The sequence below is a fragment of the Rana temporaria genome, chromosome 5 (assembly GCF_905171775.1).
Source record: "Rana temporaria chromosome 5, aRanTem1.1, whole genome shotgun sequence".
Taxonomy (NCBI): domain Eukaryota; kingdom Metazoa; phylum Chordata; class Amphibia; order Anura; family Ranidae; genus Rana; species Rana temporaria.
Window position 1 is genome coordinate 135,050,456 of NC_053493.1, and position 23,367 is coordinate 135,073,822.

Here is a 23,367-nt window from a genome sequence, read left to right on the forward strand (position 1 = left end):
TCCGCGACGAAAGCTAACCGCCACTTCACAGTGCCTAAATAGGTAAGGGGCGGGCCACCTGGTTACATAACCTGGTTGCCTCGCCCACTTGTGACATCACCGACCCACCATACACTGGTCTGTGACATCACATGCGGGGCGGTGCCAACAGGTGATGTCACCTATTTACCTATTTAAGAACTGTCAAATGGCAGAGCTGGCATTCGGCGGTTAGCCTTTGTCGCAAGTACAGTGTTTTTTTTTCTTGTCTCCAGCGGTGTGTTGGGCGTCGTGATTGACGATGGATCTTCATTGGAGACATTGTTTTTTTATAAAGGAATTGTCAAAAACTGCCTCCTGTCTTTATTTATTTTTTACACTTTTTTTGGTGAATGAGTAGGGGTACAATGTACTCCTACTCACTCACATAGGGAGAGAGCTTGGATCGGGGACCTCCTTGTTAAAGGGGGCTTCCAGATTTTGATAAGCCCCCGCTTGCATACCCCCACAAACACAGCCCAGGGTTGTTGGGAAGAGGCCCTTTTTACCATCAACATGGGGACAAGGTGGTTTGGGGAACCCCAAAGCACCCCCCATGTTGAGGGCATGTGGCCTCGTATGGTTCAGGAAGGTGGTGCTTGCTTGTCCCCCCTCTCTCTCCTGGCCTGCCAGGCTGCATGTTTGGATAAGAGTCTGGTATGGATTTTCAAAATTTTCAAAATGTTTGGGTGTGGGGCGCCCCTTAAAATCCATACCAGACCTAAGCATTTGGTATGGATTTTGGGGGGACCCCACACCGTTTTTTTCCCCTTTTTTCTTTTGCTGGCAATTATTTTTTAGACATTCAGCTGTCAGTGGGGAAGCCAGCTGACAGCTGATGACTCATTCATTGTTAAGGACAAGGCTCTGCATTTTAACAACCTATTGATGAGTGCACAGGAAATTCGGATGTTCTGGCCAAACTTATGCTCGGTCCAAACTGTTCACCCATTCCTAATTATGACCTATGTAATGTAAGTAATCAATCTGTATCCAATCAGGCAGGCACTTGCAGTACCTAGACATTGGTAAAGAAGATTGTAATGTGTGGTGAGTTAATGCAAAAAAATGTATTTAGAGATTTGGAGAAGGCTGGGTGAAACTGAAGATACTTTTAAAAAACATACTTGAATACTTACATGCTTGACTAATTATGGCTTTTGTTAAAAAAATGAGCTTAGTAACTGGGTACTGGCAAAATGGACATGTACCAGAGTAAAAAAAAAAAGTTACCGTGAGGAAAAGGCCTTTTAATGCTGCAAATTCTTTAATACACAAATTATTTAAAAAACTTGCTTGGTGGATGCCTAAGGCTCCGTTCACATCTGGTCATAAGGGGACGACAATCGTGGTAAAATCCCGCAAATAGAATCGCAGGACGCCCAAAATAAGCTCATGTACTTCTTTTAGGCGACAGGCGTCCAGTGATTCTGTTTGCGCGCTTTTGCCACGATTGTCGCCCGGTGAAATACAGGAAAATCGTGCCGCATTTTGGGAGCTATTAAAATCAACAAGCATGTGCAGTACGTTCGGCACGGGAACGCGCCTAATTTAAATGCTCTACGCCCCCTACCCGGCTCATTTGAATTACGCAGGCTTGCGCCGGGGGATTTATGCTACGCCGCCGCAACTTTACAGGCAAGTTCTTTGAGAATAAAGCACTTGCCTGTAAAATTTGCGGCGGCGTAACGTAAATGTCATACGTTACGCCGCCGCAGTTTTGCGCGATTCTACGAGAATCTGGGCCTACATCTTCATGTGGAATGGTCAACATTAAAATACACAAATCATTTAAAAGAAAAACATTCTTTGGAGACGCCCTAAAACTTGCATGTAAAGTTGTGGATGCAGTATGATGTAAGATTAACATGGGTGTTGATTTACTAAAGTTAAATAGACTGTGCAACAAGGTGAACTATGTACCTCATATTCATTCATGTAAGGAAAAGGGTCAGATATACTTGGGAGCCCTTGTTTTAAGGGGTGTGTCCTGATTCTGACAAGTCCCTTGCATCCATTTTTTGTGAGGCCCTTTTCCCCTCAACATGGGGGCAAGGTGTCATGCGGGGGGGGGGGGGGCAATATTGAACTTATGTGTTGTGGTCCAGCGGTATGGAGGATGTATACTTTCTGTCCTCCCTTTCCTGACTACCCAGGATGCATGCATTTATTAAAGGTCTGGTAAAGGCGGACCCCAAAAAGAAAACACCTGCAGCCTAGAAAATCAGTAAAACAAAGATAGAAACCATGTGGTGCCCACCCTTTTGACTAAATGCCTTCCACATTGGAAGGGGAACTTTTAAGAGAGAAGGTGGTCAAGCTTCACTCTTGCAAGATGCCTTTTGAGAGGACACGGACCTCATCCACACATGCAGTCAACAAGGGGATGTAGGAATTTGCTGGGGAGAATTCTCATAATCTGGAAACACCCTTTATAACAAGAGCCCCCCCCCCCAAGATATCTTTTCCCACCCAGTGAAATGGGTCTAGGGTACATTAGACATGACCATATCGGGTTAATGAAGTTGCCTGTAATCCTTAGCTGGTTTGTTCACAAACAGAAACCAGGGTTCATGGTGAGCAAACTGGTTTGTTTTGACCAGTGTGTTCCACTGTTCGCAGTAAAACGTTATTAACAACAGTATTATAAACAAGTCTTATGAATTATACATGTATTTATCCTGTCATAATAAAATAGGACTTTCTTACTCGGGATGTCTTTGGTAAAGATACAAATAAGTGATTTGTATAGTTGCTGGTATTGTGTAGATGTAACAGAAAATTTATATAATAACCATATATATTATTTCAATGTTATTTTGCTCACCTCGGACATCTTACCGAAGTTTTAAGTTTTCCACGGACACCTATACAAATGTCATGGCCTGTGCTTTTATGGGCAGTTAGTTTCTTTTCATAACACAGTTCACAGCACTTTGCTTTGCAATAATATTGTAGGTCTTATGGGGACTGCAAAGACTCAGAAGCAGTAAAGTGCATTGGTTTTAGGATATCCACTTTCATTACTAGAAAACAAATGTAGCTAAGCAAAAAGTGAGGGTCATGAAGTCTCAGATCATATAATATACTGAAAAGTTTTGCTGTGATTTTCTATCTGGTAACAATAGAATACATTCAATGCCAGAAAGTTGAACCAGCATTTACTTTATTATTGTTCTAGTGAAAATCTGTAATATATATTTAAGAGAACCAGTAAAGCAATAAATAAGGGAGTTGCCAATTGCTGACATGTTTTAACAGAGCAAGGGTTGTTATGGTCTTCTTGACTTCATTGCTTATTGAAGATGTTTTTCCTGGGCTTGGATCTTTAAATCAATCAGCAATGGCAACACTGATTAAGCACATTTCTGTTGTGTGAAACGCATCTACCTTGGTGTCATTTTGGATATTTTCATATTCCAAAAATCTTTACTTGGGGCCCACATTAGGTGGACGTGAGCCGGGGCTCGCACTCAGATGTGTGTCCCAGTGGGCATATCAGTTACATCTGGAGCAGTGCGTTCTTTTCATTTGAATGGCAACACCCAAGTTCCTTCCCTGAAGGGACCCCTTAAGCTATGATACAATTAAGCTGTGACTATTTGAAGCAGGACTTGATGCCAGTATGTGTTTTCATATTACCTGATGCAACAAAATGGAACGTCGTTGGCTGCCTTTTATAAAATGGGTGTGTCATGGACCTTGGAATGTGGAAGTGTTTCTCCTTGAAATCTTTTACACAGTAGGGGGTCTTCTGCCCTGTCTTAAGGCTACCCCCCCCCCTCCAGATGGCTCAATGGTCTGGAGGAAAAGCATTGTTCTGTGTCTGGCTGTTTGTGTACATTGATTGCCCCCTGGGGCTTCTGTCTCATTACACATAGCAGCCCTCCTATTCAAGCTATTGAACCAATCCCTGCTGACCCTGTTTCAAGTACTCATTTGCATGGTTAAGAGGACCTAATTGAGAACTACAATGTACTTTACAATTGACCAATAGGAAAGTGGTTGTTGGGGGCAGGGGGGGGGGTCAAACTGCTGTATAAAAGTGTGTGTGCATCCAATAAAGGAGTTGTCTGTTTGAACTTACATACAGCCTGCCTGGTGTTTGTTCTGATGGATTTCGAATGGCACATAGCTGTAGTTCGGATCCCGGAGCCTTGGATGACCGAACTATCAGACGTTGTGATCTGCAATCTGATTCAACATCAGCAGAGGAGTGTCGGGAGAGTGGAACCGAGCGAGCAAGGGTCTCATTACAGGGTGAAATAACAGATGCTACTTAAATGGGTGCAGGGAGGCAGTTGCACTGATTTCAGCTATTGTAGTGCAATACATTCTCAACATTTTCAGCTGATGCACTAACGTAGTTAAAGTTGTTTCATCATCAAATCTGCTCACCCTGCTCCCATCTTATATTATAAAGCTGAAAGGCTGCTGTATCACTTCTGAAAGGGTGGATGATTTAAATGACCTCAATGTTTCTGCTGTGAACTTTATGGAAGAATTGCTCCATAGTGCCTGCAGCAACAGAGGTCAGTGGAGGCTTGTTTAATAGCTGACAACAAATGATATTGATGTTAAATGTCAATAAACTAGATTTGTTTTATTTTTTTAAATAATAAACATCCTATCTTTACTTGCTTTCTGCAATGGTATTGCACAGAACAGCCCCAAACCTCATCTTCTGGGGTCCCCCACCTGTGCTCCAGTCTCCTCCTCTTCTCAGTGCACCACCATAGGATGCCACTTCCTATGAGAGTGAACCTGTGGGCTCACCCCCGAACCAGATGGACACAGCGTTACATTGAGATAGAACTTGGGTAAACATGGAGATGGCGGTAATCGGCGCTCGTTGCCTCAGGCTGACAGAGTGTGAGGAGAGGAGAGCCGATCAGTGGCATCTCCTCACAGAGGACATCTAGAAGTGTAATCATGGCACTGATCATCAGTGCCCTGATTACAATAAAGCACCCACACTGCCAGCAATAAGTGCCCACCAGTGCCAGTGATGAGTGCCCACTACTGCCAGCAATCAGTGCCCACCAGTGCCATCAATCAATGCCCACAAGTTTCAGCAACAAGTGGCCATTAGTGATGCCAGTCAGAACTGGCTATCAGTGCTGCCCATCAATGCCACATATCAATGCCCATCAGTGCCATGCATCTGTGCCCATCAGTGCTGCCTATCTGTGCGCCTATCTGTGCCCACCAGTGCTGCCTATCAGTGCCCACCAGTGCCACCCATCAGTGCCCACCAGTGCTACCCAGTGCCGCCAATCAGTGCTCATCAGTGCCACATATCAGTGCCACATATCAGTGCCCATAAGTGTGGCATATTCGTGCCTCCTCATCAGTGCCACCTAATCGGTGCCCATGAGTGCTACCTCATCAGTGCCAATCAGTGCAGCCTATAAGTGCCCATCAGTGCAGCCTATAAGTGCCCATATTTACAAAACTTACTGACAGAAACTAAGAAAACCTTATTTTTTTTCCAACGTGTTTTTTTGGGGGAAAAAATAAAAACCCAGAAGTGATTAATGCCACTTAAAGAAAGCTATATTTGTGTGAAGAAAATTATAACAATTTTACATGGTTAAAGTGTAACATGACCACGCAATTGTCATTCAAAGTTCGACAGCACTGAAAGCTGAAAAATGGCCTGGGCAGGAAAGGGGGTGTAGGTGCCCTATATTGAGGAGGTTAAGGTCCCTTCTATTGGGTATGTAAATGATTTTCCTCTTCACATCCTGTTCTGTGAATATAGAAAGCCTCAGATGTTTCTCATAAAGCAGCTGCCTTTAAGGCTAGTATGCTTACCAGTAAGACAAGAGTCAGAGCCCCAGCTTGTATCACAGAGCCGTAGTCCCCCCCCCCAACTTTCCCTTCATTGCCCTCTCCTCTGCACTTTTTCTCTACTTTGTCCCCCCCCCCTCTTTTAATAATTTTAATTATTGGGTTTACATTTTTGATATATTTGTTATGTCGTTTCTCTCATTCACTCTCGACGAACCATTGTCTACTTGGGCTATGGAGAGAGACACCCACGCGACCGGAGGAACACGACTCTCCTGATAGTCGGATGGGGAGCTGGTTCTTCCCAGTGGGTGGAACGTATCCTAAGGCCTAGGATTGGGATCATGCATTAGGTCATAGACACAGTGGCACTGTGTACAGTCTATGATTTGTAGTTGAGAAATGAGTTACAGTCAACATCAGGAGGTGTAATGATCTATGTATGCTATAAGAGGAGGATTCCTCAAGTAGTTTAAAATATTCAATGTATGTCTCTCTAAATACGTTGTATACTGTTCAATGAAAAGCCGAGATCTTTGTTTTTTTCTTTTTTGTACTGTAAAACTTTAATAAACACAATTGAAACATAAATGATATGCTTTGCTTGCCCTGTTTTCTGGATAACTGTATTTTCCAAAATAGGTTATTCGTGGCTAAAGTCCAACTGGAATCACAGAACTAGGAATGCAGTCAGACAGACAGTGTAGTAACAAATGCAAAATGTGATTTATAACTATGGTGAATGGCAGGACAATGTGCAGCAAATGTGCAGTAAATGATCTCCTAACCAATAATTTCTTTACTTAATAAATGTGCACTCTATTCTATATGCACGACTAATGCAAATATTTCTTACTTAGTTTTCAATTTAGAACTACAGTCATAATGACCTTTACCTGCATTTTTTTCTCTTTCACAACTTCAGATCAAGTATGTCAGTGACAAAATATCCTAAATTATTTTTAGTCACAGTCATTGGAGCATTTTTTATATGCATGGCTAATAGCTTAATGTTCTTCTTTTTATTCAGCTCTGAACATCTTGCTGGCAGACAATGACCTACATGTTGCCAGAAATTTGCCAAGCTTAAATCCTTTGTATTAGAATTATGCGTTCAGGAATATGGGGCCAGATGCTTTACTGCACTACCAGTAGAATTATGAAATGCAGAATAGACTGAAACACATTGAAACAAACAATTACAACCCCTGCGTAAATCAGCTGCACAGTCTTAAAGTGAAACAACACTTATTAAATGAAAGAAAGGAATTAATTGCAGGTCAGCTATGTACACGTCAAGGATTTCAGCAAACTTTACTATAAAACGTTATCTGCTTTTGATATATTTGAAATGATACAGTTCTAGTTCCATCTACATTTTTAGTCAGAAGTAAAAAAAGAAAACCTGTTGATCTCATAAAAAATTGTGAGCATTCTTGTGCCCTCAGCACACTTCCTCTGCTATCTAAAATTGTTTATTTATTTCTCCCAGTTGTTTTTTTTTGGGACTAAAAAATTATTAGCCTTATGCCCTGTACACACGATCGGTTCGTCTGATGAAAATGGTCCGATGGACCGTTTTCATCGGACGAACCGATTGTTTGTGGGGAAATCCATCAGTCAAAAATCCATGCATGCTCAGAATTAAGTAGACGCATGCTCGGAAGCATTGAACTTCATTTTTCTAAGCACGTCGTAGTGTTTTACATCAACGAGTTGGACACAATCGGATTTTTAACTGATGGTGTGTAGGCAAGATCGGATATCATCGGATATCTGATGAAAAAATCCATCGGTCCGTTTTCATCGGATGAACCGATCTTGTGTACGTGGCATTTGTCAAAAAGCTGGCCATACATGGGTCGGATTTCGAAATAATTTTCTTTCGAAAATAGTATCTAAGAATTTCCGTTCGAATTTCGCACCATTAGCGGGCTGCAGCAACAGCCGATTTTCGTGCGGCAATCAAATTTGAGTAATCGGACATGTTGGATATTTTTTTTAAAAAACTAACGATTTTCGAATCAATGATGGGAGAATTGTGCAAGAAATGCAATAGAAAAGGGAGTGCACATGTGCAAGAAAAGAAAACTCCTGGAAAGAAAAGAAGATTCCGGGCCACAAAAATAATTTTCTGTAGCAACATGAGGTGAAAATGAAGGCTTGGTTGAAAATCAATGGTGGCCCCATCGGAACAAAAAAATAAAACAATTCTGATTTTGAAAAGAAAATTTGTTTCGAAATTTGACCATGCATGGCCTGCTTTAGGGGATGAGTGCATTTCTGGCAGATCAACAGGTATTTTTCAGTACAAAAACAAAATAAAAAAGGTTCACGCACCTAGTGCAGGGGTCTCCAAACTATGGCCCTCCAGTTGTTCAGGAACTACAATTCCCATCATGCTTAGTCGTGTCTGTGAATGTCAGAGTTTACAATGCCTCATGGGAAATGTAGTTCCGAAACAGCTGGAGGGCCGTAGTTTGAAGATCCTTGACCTAGTGCATTACCAAAAGACATTTATTCAAAGATAGAGTCAATAAAACAATGGATACTCACAATCATAAGTAAGTCATAAATACACATAAAGCTGGGCTGCATGGAACCACAGGGGTAAATATCTGACCCCCTTCCTTAGAGCTAAACTCTTTTTTTATTGACTCTATATTTGAATACATGTTTTTTAGTAATGCACTAGGTGCGTGCACCTTCCATTTTATTTTGTTTTTTTGTAGTGCCTATTGGACCACCCCATCTGAGGAGGGCAGCATCTGCCCAGTTTGTGGAATTACCATTGTCCTTGTTGTTTTGCACCACAGAAGACCACTTAGCTCTGGAAGTGATTGCTTGCTTAGGTATTTTTCTGTGCCTGCATTGTCTTTAAAATAATAAAACATTGGGGAATATACATATTATGCATAGATGTAATGCATATGTTTTATTTTAATTTTCCTAGGTGTACAGCACCTTTTTTGTTTTTTTAGTCTTGATATATACAAATATAAATATGTAGCCCTGTGTGCATTTCTGTGCAATTCACATGCGATTTAGTGATGGGCTCAAATTACAATATATCACACCAAAAGTAGTGCATGTACTACTTTTGGAAATGCATTATATTTGCAAACTTAATTTGGGGTGTCATTAACTTAACATTGACACCCGCTGCAGATTTTAAAAGCTGTGCGGGAAACGCGCACAGACCGTGGGTTTCCCGCACCTCATGCTAATGTGAACCTAGCTTTATAGTGAAGTTTTCTCCTCAATAACTTGGACTTTTTTTATTTGGTTTCAGGATGCTTCCATAAATAACATCAAACTGCAGTGATAATAACTTAAGTTTTAGTTAAACCTGAACCCCTTCTCCCGAAACCCTCCTATCTAATTGCTAGCATGGAAAAAAATATATTCCCAAATTAAAATTATCAGTGCTCATGTAATGTTCTGGTCTTGGGATATACTTCATTACAGATGACTAATGTAACTGAAACTGTATAGAAAAACATTTTTTTCTTTATATTAATGCCCATTTTCTTGGCTAAAAGGCAAGGAATGGTAAAACAAATGACACGGGGGTGCTGGGTACTGCCCTGGGGAAGATGCACAAAAAAATATATATTTTTTTAGTTCTGTTTGACATAGAGCAGAAATGCTAGTAATGCTTAAAGTGAAACATTAAAAATGCAAATTTCCTCCTGAAATGGATAACAGCAATATGATCTATCCCCTCAGATAATGTTAAGGTTGATAGCCTTCTCGCTAATCCCCTTCATATCACAAATACACAAGACAGGAATGCAGCTTATCTCCCATTCTGTTTGTACTATTCTTGGAGCCCTTCCTTTGTAAAGTAAAATCTAATCGAAACTTAACTTTTAATAGTTGGAAGTGATGGGAAACCCCCATTCCTTGGAATATTGCCTTATATATGCAAAACTATCAAAATGGACCTCTGGACCAGTCCAATGATGGTTGACGTTGATGGTCTTACCTATTGCATATAAGTACCGTTTAGTGCAGTACTGCTGTGAGCCCAGGTTAGGATGGTCATAGGGGTATGTTTACAAAAGCCTGGGCACATAAGAATTGGGTGGAATTATGCCAGTCAGCCTGGAAGAAGAGCTTAATCTGCTGTTGCAGCCAAGTTTCTGCAGGGGTCAATGCCAAAATGCAGGATATTATTGCAGCAAAAATGTTTAACTGCTGGAGTACTTATATTTTAGCTTTGTTTAAAAAAAATTCTTTAAGGCTACTATTCCATGCTCCCTATTTCTCTCACTTCTGAGACCCACAAGGATTATGCTATAATTAATATCAGTGCTACAATTGTAATTTTTTCTATGAAGGGCTTATGATAAACAAAAACACCAAGTTCTTCTCCAATGGTTGAAAATATGATATGATAATTTTAAATGTTTTTTTTTCTTACTTTTAAACTCATCATATTTAACATTTACAATAAGGAAAACTTTGCCTTTTGTGTTGCAATAAATCAAATCAATTTAAAAAAATATAAGACTGAATGGGTGATCATATTAAAAACTCTGTATGACCACGTTAGGTAAAGGACAACTGTGCAGCATACTAGCAATATCACCAGCTTACCTATAAGCAAAACAAATTAATTTAAAAATGAATAACCTTTTATATGAAAGATCGTTCTATAAAAATTATTGATTTTCTCTGCCAAGCAAACTACAAATTTAACAAATACACATGTGGCAGTGGAAGATAATATTGAACTAATACTTCCAGGTATATAGGTAGTTCCAGAAAATACACATGCATATAGCACATGATCACTCCATTCTCTTAAAGTGATTATAAGCGATCACCTAGTAAATAGAGTTTGGTGAACAGTTCATGCCGAAGCAAAAGTTCAGCTCGAACATTGCCTGTTCGCTCATTCAGCAAACATCCCAAATTTGCAGGGTGCTCAGTGGGATATTCACCTGCTGAGCACCCCGCAATGCACTGCACAATGCATTCTAGGGCCCCAATTGGATGAAGCAATGCACCTGACCACTGATCAAGTGAAAGGCTTTGCCCAATCAGGGCACAGAGCACTGTCAGAGCCATGTTGGAACAAAGTCATGATGACTTTGCTAAATCATGACTCAGTGCTTATAGTCCTATCTCATATAAAAAAAAAGGTCCCTTCCCACAGGAACATTTTGCAGTGTGTTGTTGGAGTGGAGATAGATAGAGCAGGGCTAAGTTTGCTACTAGAGAGTTAGTGTGTTATTGTTAATCTGAGTGTAGACAGTTAGTGTAGTGTTAGTATAGTACTGTGAGTATAGTGTGTCAGTATAGTGTGAGTATAGTGTCAGTGTAGTGTTTAAGACTGCACTACATAACATTTAGTGCTGTATACAGTGCTGTATACCCCCTTTTTTTTGTCCCGTGCCTGGCCCTTTTTTTTAACTGTCAACTGAAGTTTTTTGGATTGCGGTGCTGTTGTCCCCCCCCCCCCCCCCACCTTTTTATAGTTTTTATATTTCTGTCATTGGCATTCCTCAATTTAAATTGCACCAAACACCACATTTTATTGAATAACGTGCATCCAATTACACATTTAATAAGCCCCCCATCATGTTGGAAGGCCAACAAGGAGAGGCAGACATTTCCACGCCACTATGAAGGCACCAGCAGCATCTGTGTCCATGGGCAAAAGTGGACATGGTCTTTCCTCAGGCAGCACACGTTTGTCTTTGCTTAGTGATACTGCCCATGCTATCCAGCCACAACACAGAGAGGAGATGGTGGACTGGCTTACTAAACCATCCTCATCCTCCACATCCTCCATCACCCAAGCTGACACTAGTTTGCAGTCCACCACAGCTGCCAGAGCAGCCTAATCTGCCTCCTTGTCCACTGCTACTCCTGCCATATCACCATATTTATGCACGGAGAAGTCAGCTGAATTATTTGAATACAGTGTCATCCCTGCGCCTTCCAAGAGTAAGTGAGGAGTTACAGGGTGCAGGGACCGCCAATACCCAAGGCCCACATTTTTAACACCTGTGTGACATTTTTAATAGCAGAATCCAATCCTGTGTTTGCCAAGGATAACTGTGAAGGGTTATGGTGTTAAGACACTACCAACACCCAAGGCCCAATTTTTACGCACCTGTTACTTATATACAAAGCCTGCAAAAGAGACAACAGACTTTATGTAAAACATTTTTTTATCTCGGCCTGGATGTACTATAATTTAGCTTCATCAAATTAGGCTTTTTTTTTAAATTGTCAACTGGAGTTTTTTGGATTGCGATGCTGCCCCCCCCTTTTTTTTAATAGTTCTTACATTTCTGTCATTGGCAGTCCTCTAAGTTTAAATTGCACCAAACACCACATTTTACACACCTGTTACTTCTATCCAAAGACTGCAAAAGAAACAACAGACTTTATGCATTAAGGTGAAAAAACACAAACCTTTACAACCCCTTTGAGGAGAGCTCCAAGCATAGCTAGAGAGCTGACCATGTTTTTTTCTCCTGCTTATTGTGGATCAATACAAAGAGAATGGGGTACTTTTCCATACAAGTACATGGTACAGCAGGCAAATATCAGGAATATGAAGATCTGGATTTACATACTCTATGGCAAACAGCTGAATACAGAGTTGAAAAGTATTTATGAAAGCAGCTTTAGGTGCCAAGGAATGTATCATTCTGCACATCCAGTCTTGTAATCAATGCATCCCAGCAGGATAGTATAGCTAGATTCTAAGCTTTCATTACAGTAGAAGCACAACCTGGCCAAAAAATATTTCTGCTCTCTTCTCCATTCAGCTTGCTTATTGTCAGCACATTAATACTGCATGAGAATTTGGCTTACTGCTACCATTTGCCCATTCCCTTCTAGTCTGACTTCTGCTGTGTGTGAAATTACAGAAGCTTGATATAAAAAATATAAAAATTCAGGTACGAAAAGTACATGGAAAAATATATATATTTTTTCAATGCATAACTACATTTTTTTTTAAATAAACCTACCTAGAGTTGTGTTTTAAGATGAATGCCTCTCATAGGACCATTCATTCAACAGATGAATGGCTGTTTATTTGTTCTTTTGTTATTTTGTGTGTGTAGCCAAACTATTAATATCTTAAAAAATAAAAAGAGAGCTCCCCTTTTTTTATAGATTCTGCGTGGCATAACCTGCATTTCAGAGTTGGGCTGTAATGTGCCCATCACTTCCCTTTCTCTAGCAGGTGGAACAAAAGTACAAGCCTTCATTGTATTCCAGATTCCAGTATGAAGTCTGAATAGTGATAGAAGACCTATAATGTGAGGAGAAATCTTCTCTTACATAGTTGTCGACCAAAAAACAGGTTTCCTTATTGGAAGATTTCCACTAACCTTCTAAACATAAAATATTGGATTTTCCAAGACTTTCTATACTGTGTCAATTGTCACCTGGACAAAGAGGATATATCGTCTCAGTGGGGACCCAGATAGCAATATACAAAAGTTATAATCATTCTATATTATCCAAAGTTAAACAAAGACCATTTGGCTATCGTTAAAAAGAAAAATGGTTATTCCAACCATTGCTGAATGCTCTTTCTGTAAAACACTACTCGATCTCACATTTATGAAAATGACTGCGGAACACAAGACTACTGACTATATATGCTAGTTACCTGCCTTTTTATGTGCATAATTTTTATGTTTTGCAAAGCAGTAGGAGACTGCATAAACCCTTATTAGTGGACACATCCTGTATTCTATATAAAGACAAAAAAAAATTAGAAATTTAGTTGATGTGGTCTCTTACCTGTCATATTGCAGTAAACTTTCATCTGCCCTTGTGGACCACTTCCATCTGGGTCAATCCAATACCAGCCTGAAATGTTTCCCAAGTGTCTGTAAACTTCACATGACAGCTCATACAGTGCTAAAAGGAAAGTTGTGTTCACGTTATTATTTTTATATAAGGTCCAAATATTTTATTTTAATCGCCAAAATCTTGAACTACACATAGAAATAATGCACACAGAAAATCTGTAATTTTGTCTACTTTGTTTATTATTTTGGCTACTGTAGCAGCAGTACTATATATTTTTTTGCAGCTCCACTAAATGAAACCTACAGCAGCTTTTGCAACAACATGTTTCCTTAATTACCCTGTTCAGGTGGTAGGAAAAAAAGATGAGTTTAAATCAGTACTGTGATACTGTAAAATACTGTATCCAATTAGTATACTAAAAATGAATCCATCGAGCTTACTTTGGGTCTTGAGAAAAGAATAAACACGGTTTCTGACAATTCATAATCTTCTCTATTTCCAGTAAAATCAGCAACTCAAACTGACACTTATGCCGCGTAGACACGTGATCGGGTTTCTCGGCGGTGAAAACACCGCCGAGAAACCCGACGGGTAAACCGAGGACTGGCCTGGTCCCTTTTCCCTGTGTACACATGGCCGGTGTTCCTGACATGTTTTCTCTTGGTCTAGAAAACCGGCCATGTGTAGGCTCCACTGCAGTGTTTCAGAGGAAAAAAACGCTGATTCGTGAAGAGAATAATTAAAACATGTTCTAAATTGACTCTCGCCAGTTTTCTTGTCGGGAAAACTGTTGGAGAGCCAACACATGGCTGGTTTTCTCGTCCAATAGAAACCATGACAGTTTTCCAGATGAGAAAACTGATCGCGTGTACGCGGCTTAACATTTAGATAGACAGTTCAATAAATAATAAAGAATTTTAGATGTGCTTGGAAGTTTACAAGGTAATGGTGCAATGAAGCTTCTGAAATATTTTTCATTTTATCTTACTAAAAACACAGTTTTGAATGTGTTGCTCAAATATACATACTATTACACATCATTATCATTAATGGTTATCATCAATCAAAACCAGTTTTACTTTTGGGTAGGAGCATTGAGTTGAATAACCTGCAGACATCCTATATAACTTATGGATCTAAAGGAAATATATGGTACTTTTGTCAATATTTTCTGTCTTTGTCTAAATTGGAATGGGTTTAAAAAAATAATTAGAAAAAATAGATTTTCTATTTTTGTCATGTAAAACAACACATCATCATTAGGCAGTCTTTAGGCCCATACACACAATCTGACTTTCTGACAACATTTTTTTCGGTTTTTCAACTGACAAATGTTCGATGTGAATGCTCTCAAACTTTCCTGGAACAAATGTCCTATGAAGGATAATCCGATCGTGTGTACACAAGTTCATTGGATTAAAGTCCAAAGTACAAACACGCATGATCAGAACCAATGCTAAAGATCAGACAACAATAGCAGAAGTTGACCAAAGGGTGGCAGTAAAGAGCTGAAAAACCACGTGATTTGGTGAATGTTGGCAGAAAAAGTTCTGCCGTGTGTATGCAGAACAAGTTCATGGTCAACGCCCCTTCGGACCAAAATCCATGGAAAGGTCTGATGGAAGTCCGATCGTGTGTATGAGGCTTTATATTCAGCTAGCAGGTAGTTCTAGTCTCCATTGTTAAATACTGTGTTAAGGGTGATTACTTTTCAACCAAACTGAAAGAAGCTCATTGTTTGCAGAACTTGAAGGGGGTCATAAGATCAGTGACTAACCCCTTTTCATAAAGACTAAGGGCCAGATCCACATAGAAATAGATCGGTGCAGCGTATCAGAGATACGCTACGCCGCCGTACCTTACCTGGCGTAATTTCGAATCCTTAAAGATTTTGCGCCATAAGTTACGATGGCGCAGTGTATCTCTGGCGGCGTAATTCAAATCGGCGATTAGGGGGCGTGTTTCATTTAAATGAAGCGCGTCCCCGCGCCGAATGAACTGCGCATGCTCCGTTTCTAAATTTCCCGCCGTGCATTGCTCTAAATAACGTCGCAACAACGTCATTTTTTTCAACTTAGACGTGAATATACGTCCATTCCGATTCACGGGCGACTTACGCAAAAAAATAATTCAAATTTTGACGCGGGAACGACGACCATACTTAACATGGCAAGTCTAACTATACGCCGCAAAATACCAGCTTTAACTATACGCCGTAAAAAGCCGACTAGAGACGCCGTAAAAAAATGCACCGACCACGCTACCGACGCGGAAAATGACGTGAACGCCACCCAGCGGACACCGAAGTATTGCATCTTAGATCCGAAAGGCGTACGAGGACGTATACCTGTCGGATCTTACCCAGATGCCGTCGTATCTTGGTTTGAGGATTCAAACCAAAGATACGACGCGGGTAATTTGAAAGTACGCCGGCGTATCAGTAGATACGCCGGCGTATTCGCTCTGTGGATCTGCCCCTAAGATTTTATTCAGACAAAGGAAGCTGCAAAGCAAGTGGCTCTAATCTGCTTTCACTTTATAAAAACCACAATGCCCTGGGAATCTAAGATACGCTACGCCGCTGTAACTTACTTTTGTTTAGTTTGAATCCACAACAAATTTGCGCCGTAAGTTACGGCGGTGTAGTGTATCTGTTGCGGCGTGAGGGCCTCATGTCACTAGGGGGCCCCATCAGGGTTGCCAGGCTCAGTAAAACCAGGGACAGTATGTAAAAATCTATGTTTTTTTTACATCTGTCCCTGATATGTCTGAAACCAACATGCTTCTGATGTGAAAATCCCGAGATTTTAGCTGCTCCGCCTCTGCACTGCCTCCTGACGTGGTGGCCATCTGTAAGCCCAGGGGCCCCTTAGTCTTCTATTGCCCGGGGGCCCCATGAGTTGTCAGTCCACCCTTGTTGCAGACCCTCCTGTTCTACATTCTCAAAGCTTTCCTTCCCTGCACATTAATTTCTTTTGGGCATATGAGTCCAGAAGGATTACATACCACTGATTATCTTTAACTAAGGTGTTAGGCTGCCTTGGGTTTCCAATATGGATAATCATTCATACAGCAGAAGGGTATACTGGCCCATTCCCTTTGGAGAAGAAGTAGGTGAAGAGCCCTCTTCGGATCAGCCTGGGATGCTGTATAGGAGATGTTTAATTAAAAAAGTGCTGAATGGTCTCCGGTGGCACTCTCTTAGACTTTATTTTCCTTAGCATGATGTCTAATGTTAAGGGTGACACCTCTAAAATCAGCTGTATGCACCCAAAGAGGTCTAGAGATCAGCCACTAATGTCTGTGCAGGTCTACAGCCAGACATGCTTTACATTAGGTTGTTTATTTTATTTCAGGACAACATGAAGGAACCTAACAATAAACCAAGATAAAATGAGAACGAGCAAGGAATCTCTTCTGCATACCTGATTCATCCAACATTTTCAATGCCAAGACTCATAATTGGTCATTTTTTATTGCCCCACCCACATGTAATAACTGGGAAAACAGATCATCAGATGGTTGAGAAAGGGAGCCATTGCATACGTTTAGCTAAGTTCTGACAATATCCCACTGCCTGTTTCCACACAGTTGACTTTAGAGCGCACATCTTGAGGATTCATGTCTTTCATATTCTCACTAAAATATACAGTGCAGTCAGATAGACCAAACCTAAACAAAAACGTATACTTTTTATAAAAGCTTTAAAACCACATAGAAATAAAATCGCAATGTAGATTTTTACAGAGCTAAAATGATTTAAAACTACAAGAAAAAACATGTTTCAAGTCAATCAGCGTTGGTTCTTATCTCTAATGTACAGTCTCATTAATCACTTACACTTAACAATAACTACAATACAGGCATGTTTTTACTTAAAATGTTGCACTTTTGTTGCAAGCATTTTTGGAGAAGTACCAGAATTCAATACAGACATCTTTCATCCATAGTATATACCAGAATTTCTCAAAATCCATTGTACCAACTCCTGCTGCTAACTAATGAACTTTTAAAGGATTTCAATTATCATGTATGCCCTGCAGGAAGATATTGGAGTTTAAAGCATACAGACAATATGGTATTAATTTAAACTAGCAGACTGATACTTTAGCACAAGCAAACATGGGGATTCACAGAAATGATAGGTGTACAGAAGCCTAGCCCAAGGGTCAAACAAAATACTTTAGAGGGTCATAAAAGAAGACAATGAAAGTAATATTCATTTTGAGAATCCTGGCACAAAATGAGATGTGAACATAACATTTGAGTTGCCTAAAATGCTATTAGAGAAACTGGATACGCAAGTAAGTCTGACATGGCCCACTTAAAGAATACTGTTTCAACTCCAGCGAGACAATTACCAATTGCTCTGTTTGATTTGGAATAATGGATTTTTGTACCCACGCTCAACTGTTAATAGATTCTTCAGGTTTTTTCCTTTGAAAATACCTTAGGAATATCAAAATTTTTGCATGTTTTCTCTGTCTGCTTCCCTGCCTAAAATCTGAATTAACACCCTTTTAATTCCAGCTTATGTTAGTATAGGGTAAACTAGATTCAAACCCAACTATAATTGTATAGTGTCTACACTGTAAGATGTTCATGTCATTTAAAAAGTTGTTTTCAAACTTTTTAGATAAGCATCTTTCACTAAAATAATCTAGTCATCATGCAACGAAGGTCTTTCATCAGACACTTTTTGATGTGGATTAAAAACGTTCTTAGTTGTGCTGCATTATCACTTTGTCATATGTGCCCATGATAAAGACGTCAACAGCCAACACACATTGCAAAGCCATTGTCTTCCATTGTCACTATAAGCAAACCATTCCTGAGCAATTATGTTCAGCCCATACTGAAGCAAATGTACAAATGTACAGGAAGTGACTGAAAAAAGGATGGATAAGATCAGAAACACTGGGATTTGACAAAGGATGTAAAAGGTGAAACGGTATTTAATGAAAAAAATCAAACATGGCACTTATTTATAATATATGGTTCTTTAGCAAACTAAATGTCATCCAATTAGTATGTCTTTCTCTCTCCATCAAACATCTCCACATTCATGTTGTGTCTAACCTAAAATTCCCTTGGATCACCTCTTCCTTGTTCCTAACATAATAAAATTACTAGAGCATGTCCTTATAATATAGTGGGGTTATTTTGTTGGAAATTTCATTTTGTGTGGTTTTCAATTGTACAACATTACACTGCTCCAATCTGTCTGTAACTCATCTATTGAACCTTTCCACCCACCTTCTCTTCCCCTAAATTCTATAGCTTTGTGTCAATTAAGCCACTGTCTTCCATTAAATAAAGACTATGGTTGAAACGTATATGTCTAATCTACAAAGATCACTCCAACCTGGCCCTTCCATACATTTTATTTCTAATTTCCAACTACTGACTAACAAGAGCAACCATTGTTTCACACTTAAAGTGGTTGTAATAAAGCTTACCTGCAGGTACAAGGAATATTCCCTAAATGTGCACCGTTTAGGAGATATTCACTGTTTCTGCAGAAGGTGAAGTCACTGACCCATGCGCTTTGAAGGGACAGCATGCTCATGTCGTCCCTTCTGTGTCACAGCCATGACTCCTGCGGGCTTGTGGAGCAGTGATGTCATTGCTGCTTGACCATTCAAATGGGCAGAGCCCGCAATGCCGGAAGAAAGACCAAGTGAAGATGGAAGCCATGGCAGTGGTGACAGTGTGCTGCTGGAGGGTTTCCTCTTTCATAATGTACTACTATGCAATGCATATTAGCACATTAACTTGCAGGGATGCAAGAGTTTACTTAACCTTTTCATTCACCACTTCACGCTTTCCTCTTCTCCAGTTAAGTCAACTCTTCACACTTCACACACCTCCATGACTTTTTACAAGCCAGTCTTCCCCTGTGCTTTATAATTGTCATGGATATGCAGTAATGTCTGGCAGCTTACCTTGCTCTCCATGTGTTCATCTTAGAGGCCAGGTCCTCTCACTTGGCTGCCTTTATCATCTCTCCTCCCTGTATGGCTCCACCCCAGGCCATTCCAGGAACTCTATATTAACCGGTGCACTGCAGGTCTGCACATTGCTGATCAACGTTGTCTGTTAGTATTGTGTTCCTGCTTGCCATGTGCAACGTTATCTCTGTGTACCGATTTTGGCTTGTCTCTGACTACTCCGGTTTACCTGTGACCCTGACCCTTGGCCTGTCCCTTGGTTATCCTCGTCTGCTTATTGCCCCGACTTCGGCTTACCCTTCACTATCTCCTGTGTCCTGAGTGGCTGCTTCCCCTCTCTCCCTACGGAGCGTGACCTAGGGGACTCCGGGGGCCGAGACCTGGATCCAGTTGCAGCGAAGGCCATCCTCACCACTAGAGGCTCTGATAAAATACCAGCCAGATCTTAGACTCTGGGGAATCTTGGGCTCAAGCTTCCTATAGGATACCTGTTTGTGCCCCAGCGAACCTCCCCTCCATATCCCCTCTGTGGTCCATCCGCAGCAGTCTGCTATTGGGTTCACTACCTTGTGGTGCACCGCTGACTCCAACGGGGTGCACTTGTCATCTGGCCACAGGTGACCTGACACTAATCCTCAAAATCTTTGAGAACACTTTAGTTATCTCTTCAGACATATATATGTTGGTTCCCAAAATATTTGCTTTGTTTGCTTATCCAACACTGTACAAACACTAACCTTGCATATAGCTCAGTCATCTGCTTACTTTTTTTTTTACCCCTATTTCTCTTGCAGTGCTGGATTTAAAGTATAAGGCAAAAAAAAAAAAGAAATAATGTTTTATTTTTCAAATTAAGGTAGAGTAGGGAGGGTTTAGAATCCCTGCCACGTTTGTGTTGCTGTCTCTGTCCCCATTAGGAAGATTTACTCTCTCTAATTGTCCTTATTAAAAATGTCACCAGCAATGAAAGAGTTGCCGCTAGAACAGGAGTACAGGGGACATCTTCCATTGGCAACAGCCCAACCATGCAGACTATTATGGGAGCATGACTTAAATTAGTTAAAGTAAGTCATTCATCTTAATAAACTTAGAGTCTAAACTCACTATGGTTTTGAGTCTACTCTAGTACAATACTTCTGACTACAGAGACAAACATACTGTAATACTATTCCTAGCAAAAACTCACGCTAATTGCACTAAGTATTCATCTAGCTATCTATCTATCTGTCATTCTACTAGCTGCTTGCTTTGTTGTTCCAACTGTAAAAATAACTTACCACAAGCAGGAGAAAAACAACCTCTTAGTAAAATTTTTTTGTAATCCTCTATAATTACATTGCGCAGAAGTGCCTGTTGTGTTCTGGCAGATTATTGGAACAGGGAAATCATTTTCACATATCATTCAGATAATGGATGAGCTATGAAATGAGCTTCATAGTAGTCAGGTACCTTGGAGGTTGCTTTGACTGGTTCTCTCAACGTTCTAAGAAGCTGTAACATTTCAATACCACAGCTAAAAGTATACTTTAATTTGTCTTCTGAAAGAAAGGGGCAAGAGGTTGCAGAACATTTTTTAATGTGCACAGCGAACAGCAGAGTGTAATACTGAAACTGAATTATTTTTCTGAGCACTCTGGATGTTCATATTAAGACCTAAGAAGTGAGCTTTGTCCTTACATTTCTACTCTGAGCTGCAGTTTTGGACTTCTATAGGAGCAGAAGTTGCCAAAAAAATGAATAGTAAAAGTACAATTTCTATATATGTTATCTGGAAAAATATGCTAAGAGATACATATTGGAGAAAGCTGTCAGCATTTTTTCCTTGGCGTCTCTAGATAGAAGTTAAATTCTAAATCAGAAGATGTATTCCCATAATACCTGCTGTATATCATATATATTTGGTTTTAATAAGTTTGTTAAACTTTTGCAACTGGGAATAATTAAATTGCCTTGTTATATGAACCAACCTCAAATGTTACAAAGTTACATAGTTAGTCTGGTTGAAAACAAGTCCATCCAGTTCAACCAATAAAAATGTATGTGTTTCACTCTTTAAAGTGTAAAGATATGTAAAGGAACTCAGCCACCCTTCCTAGACCCTAAAATACATGAAACTGTGCCACCTGTCTGAAGGTCTTTACCTGCCTCATCCGACAACTGAGACCTTCTACACTGTCCACAGCTGGCTGGTAAAAATGTAATGGCTAGCTGCCCACACCTGCACATTAATGTCCCATAGACTTGAAGAATGCATACCCATACTGCAAAAAGGCAACATACCATTAACTACTTCAGCCCTGGAAGACTTCCCCCCTTAATGACCAGTCCATTTTTTGCAATACGGCACTGCATCGCTTTAACTGACAATTGCACGGTTGTGCAATGCTGTACCCAAACAAAATTGATGTCCTTTTTCCCCACAAATAGAGATTTCTTTTGGTGGTATTTAATCACCTCTGCGTTTTTATTTTTTTGCATTATAAACAAAAGAAGAGAGCCAATTTTGAAAAAAAAAACCCACAATATTTTGTACGTTTTGCTATAATAAATATCCCCCCCAAAAATGTAAAAAACAAATTTAATCATCAGTTTAGGCCAATATATATTCTTCTACAGATTTTTGGCAAAAAAACCCGCAATAAGCGTATATTGATTGGTTTGCACAAAAGTTATAGCATCTACAAAATAGGGGATAGATTTTTGGTATTTTTATTATTATATACATATATATAGACTTTGGACATTTTATTTTTCCATATGCACAATTTTACTATTTATGGATATTCATTAGTTTTATTTGTTTTTGGACAATAATTTTTCACTTCACTTAAGTGTAGCGCATCTTGTTTTTTTCTTTTACGTTATCACTGTTTTATGTATGTAGTAAGGTGCCGCTTTACTCAATCACATATGAGCATCATTTCAGTAGCATTGGTTTGTCTATTGTTTAATATATTAGCGCGGTTGCTCTCTCTGTTTTTCCATATATATATTTTTTACTAGTAATGGCGGCGATATGCGATTTTTTAGCGGGACTAAGACATTGTGACAGACAAATTGGACACTTTTGACACTTTTTTGGGACCACTGACATTTATACAGCGATCAGTGCTATAAATAGCCACTGGTTACTGTATAAATGTCATTGGCAGGGAAGGGGTTAACACTAGGGGCGATCAAGAGGTTGTGTTTCCTATCTGTGTTGTAACTGTGGGGGGAATGTGGCTGACTAGAGGAGGAGAGAGATCGTTGTTCCTACGATCTCTCTCCTCTCCCCTGACAGAACTGGGATTTGTGTGTTTACACACACAGATCCCAGTTCTCCCTCTGTCACAAGCGATATATATATATATCTCTATATATATATATATATATCTATATATATATATATATATATATATATATATATATATATATATATATATATACAGTATATATATATATATATATATATATATATATATATATATATGTATATACACACAGTGTATATATACTGTATATACTGTTTACGACTAGAAAAAGATGCACCACAGGATGTATAACCATAACAGCCTCAAAGATAAAATTTGCCACGGTATAATGTTGGAAGTAGATAACATCAACAATTATAGTAAAATCAATTGAATACTGGTACTGAGACTTGTAATATATTTCAAGACTAAAATTCAAAAATTGTACAAATTAGGGAAAATGAAGCCAACAAAATTAAAAGGGAACTATAGATGTGTTTATGTCAGGACCTGGGCTTGAACCTGGGACCTCTTCTGTGTCTGGTATTGACACTTCCCATTGAGCTATCTGGGATGCTGGA

General features: G+C 39.7%; 1 protein-coding gene across 1 annotated transcript in view; it reads right to left on the bottom strand.

Annotated features, from left to right (window-relative positions):
• The window catches only part of CNTNAP2 (contactin associated protein 2), a 2,128,298-nt gene that overhangs the window by 697,486 nt on the left and 1,407,445 nt on the right, over nt 1–23,367 (bottom strand). The window contains exon 12 of the mRNA XM_040353157.1: nt 13,591–13,710. Within this exon, the coding sequence (XP_040209091.1) occupies nt 13,591–13,710 (120 nt within the window). The remainder of the gene's footprint in view (nt 1–13,590; nt 13,711–23,367) is intronic.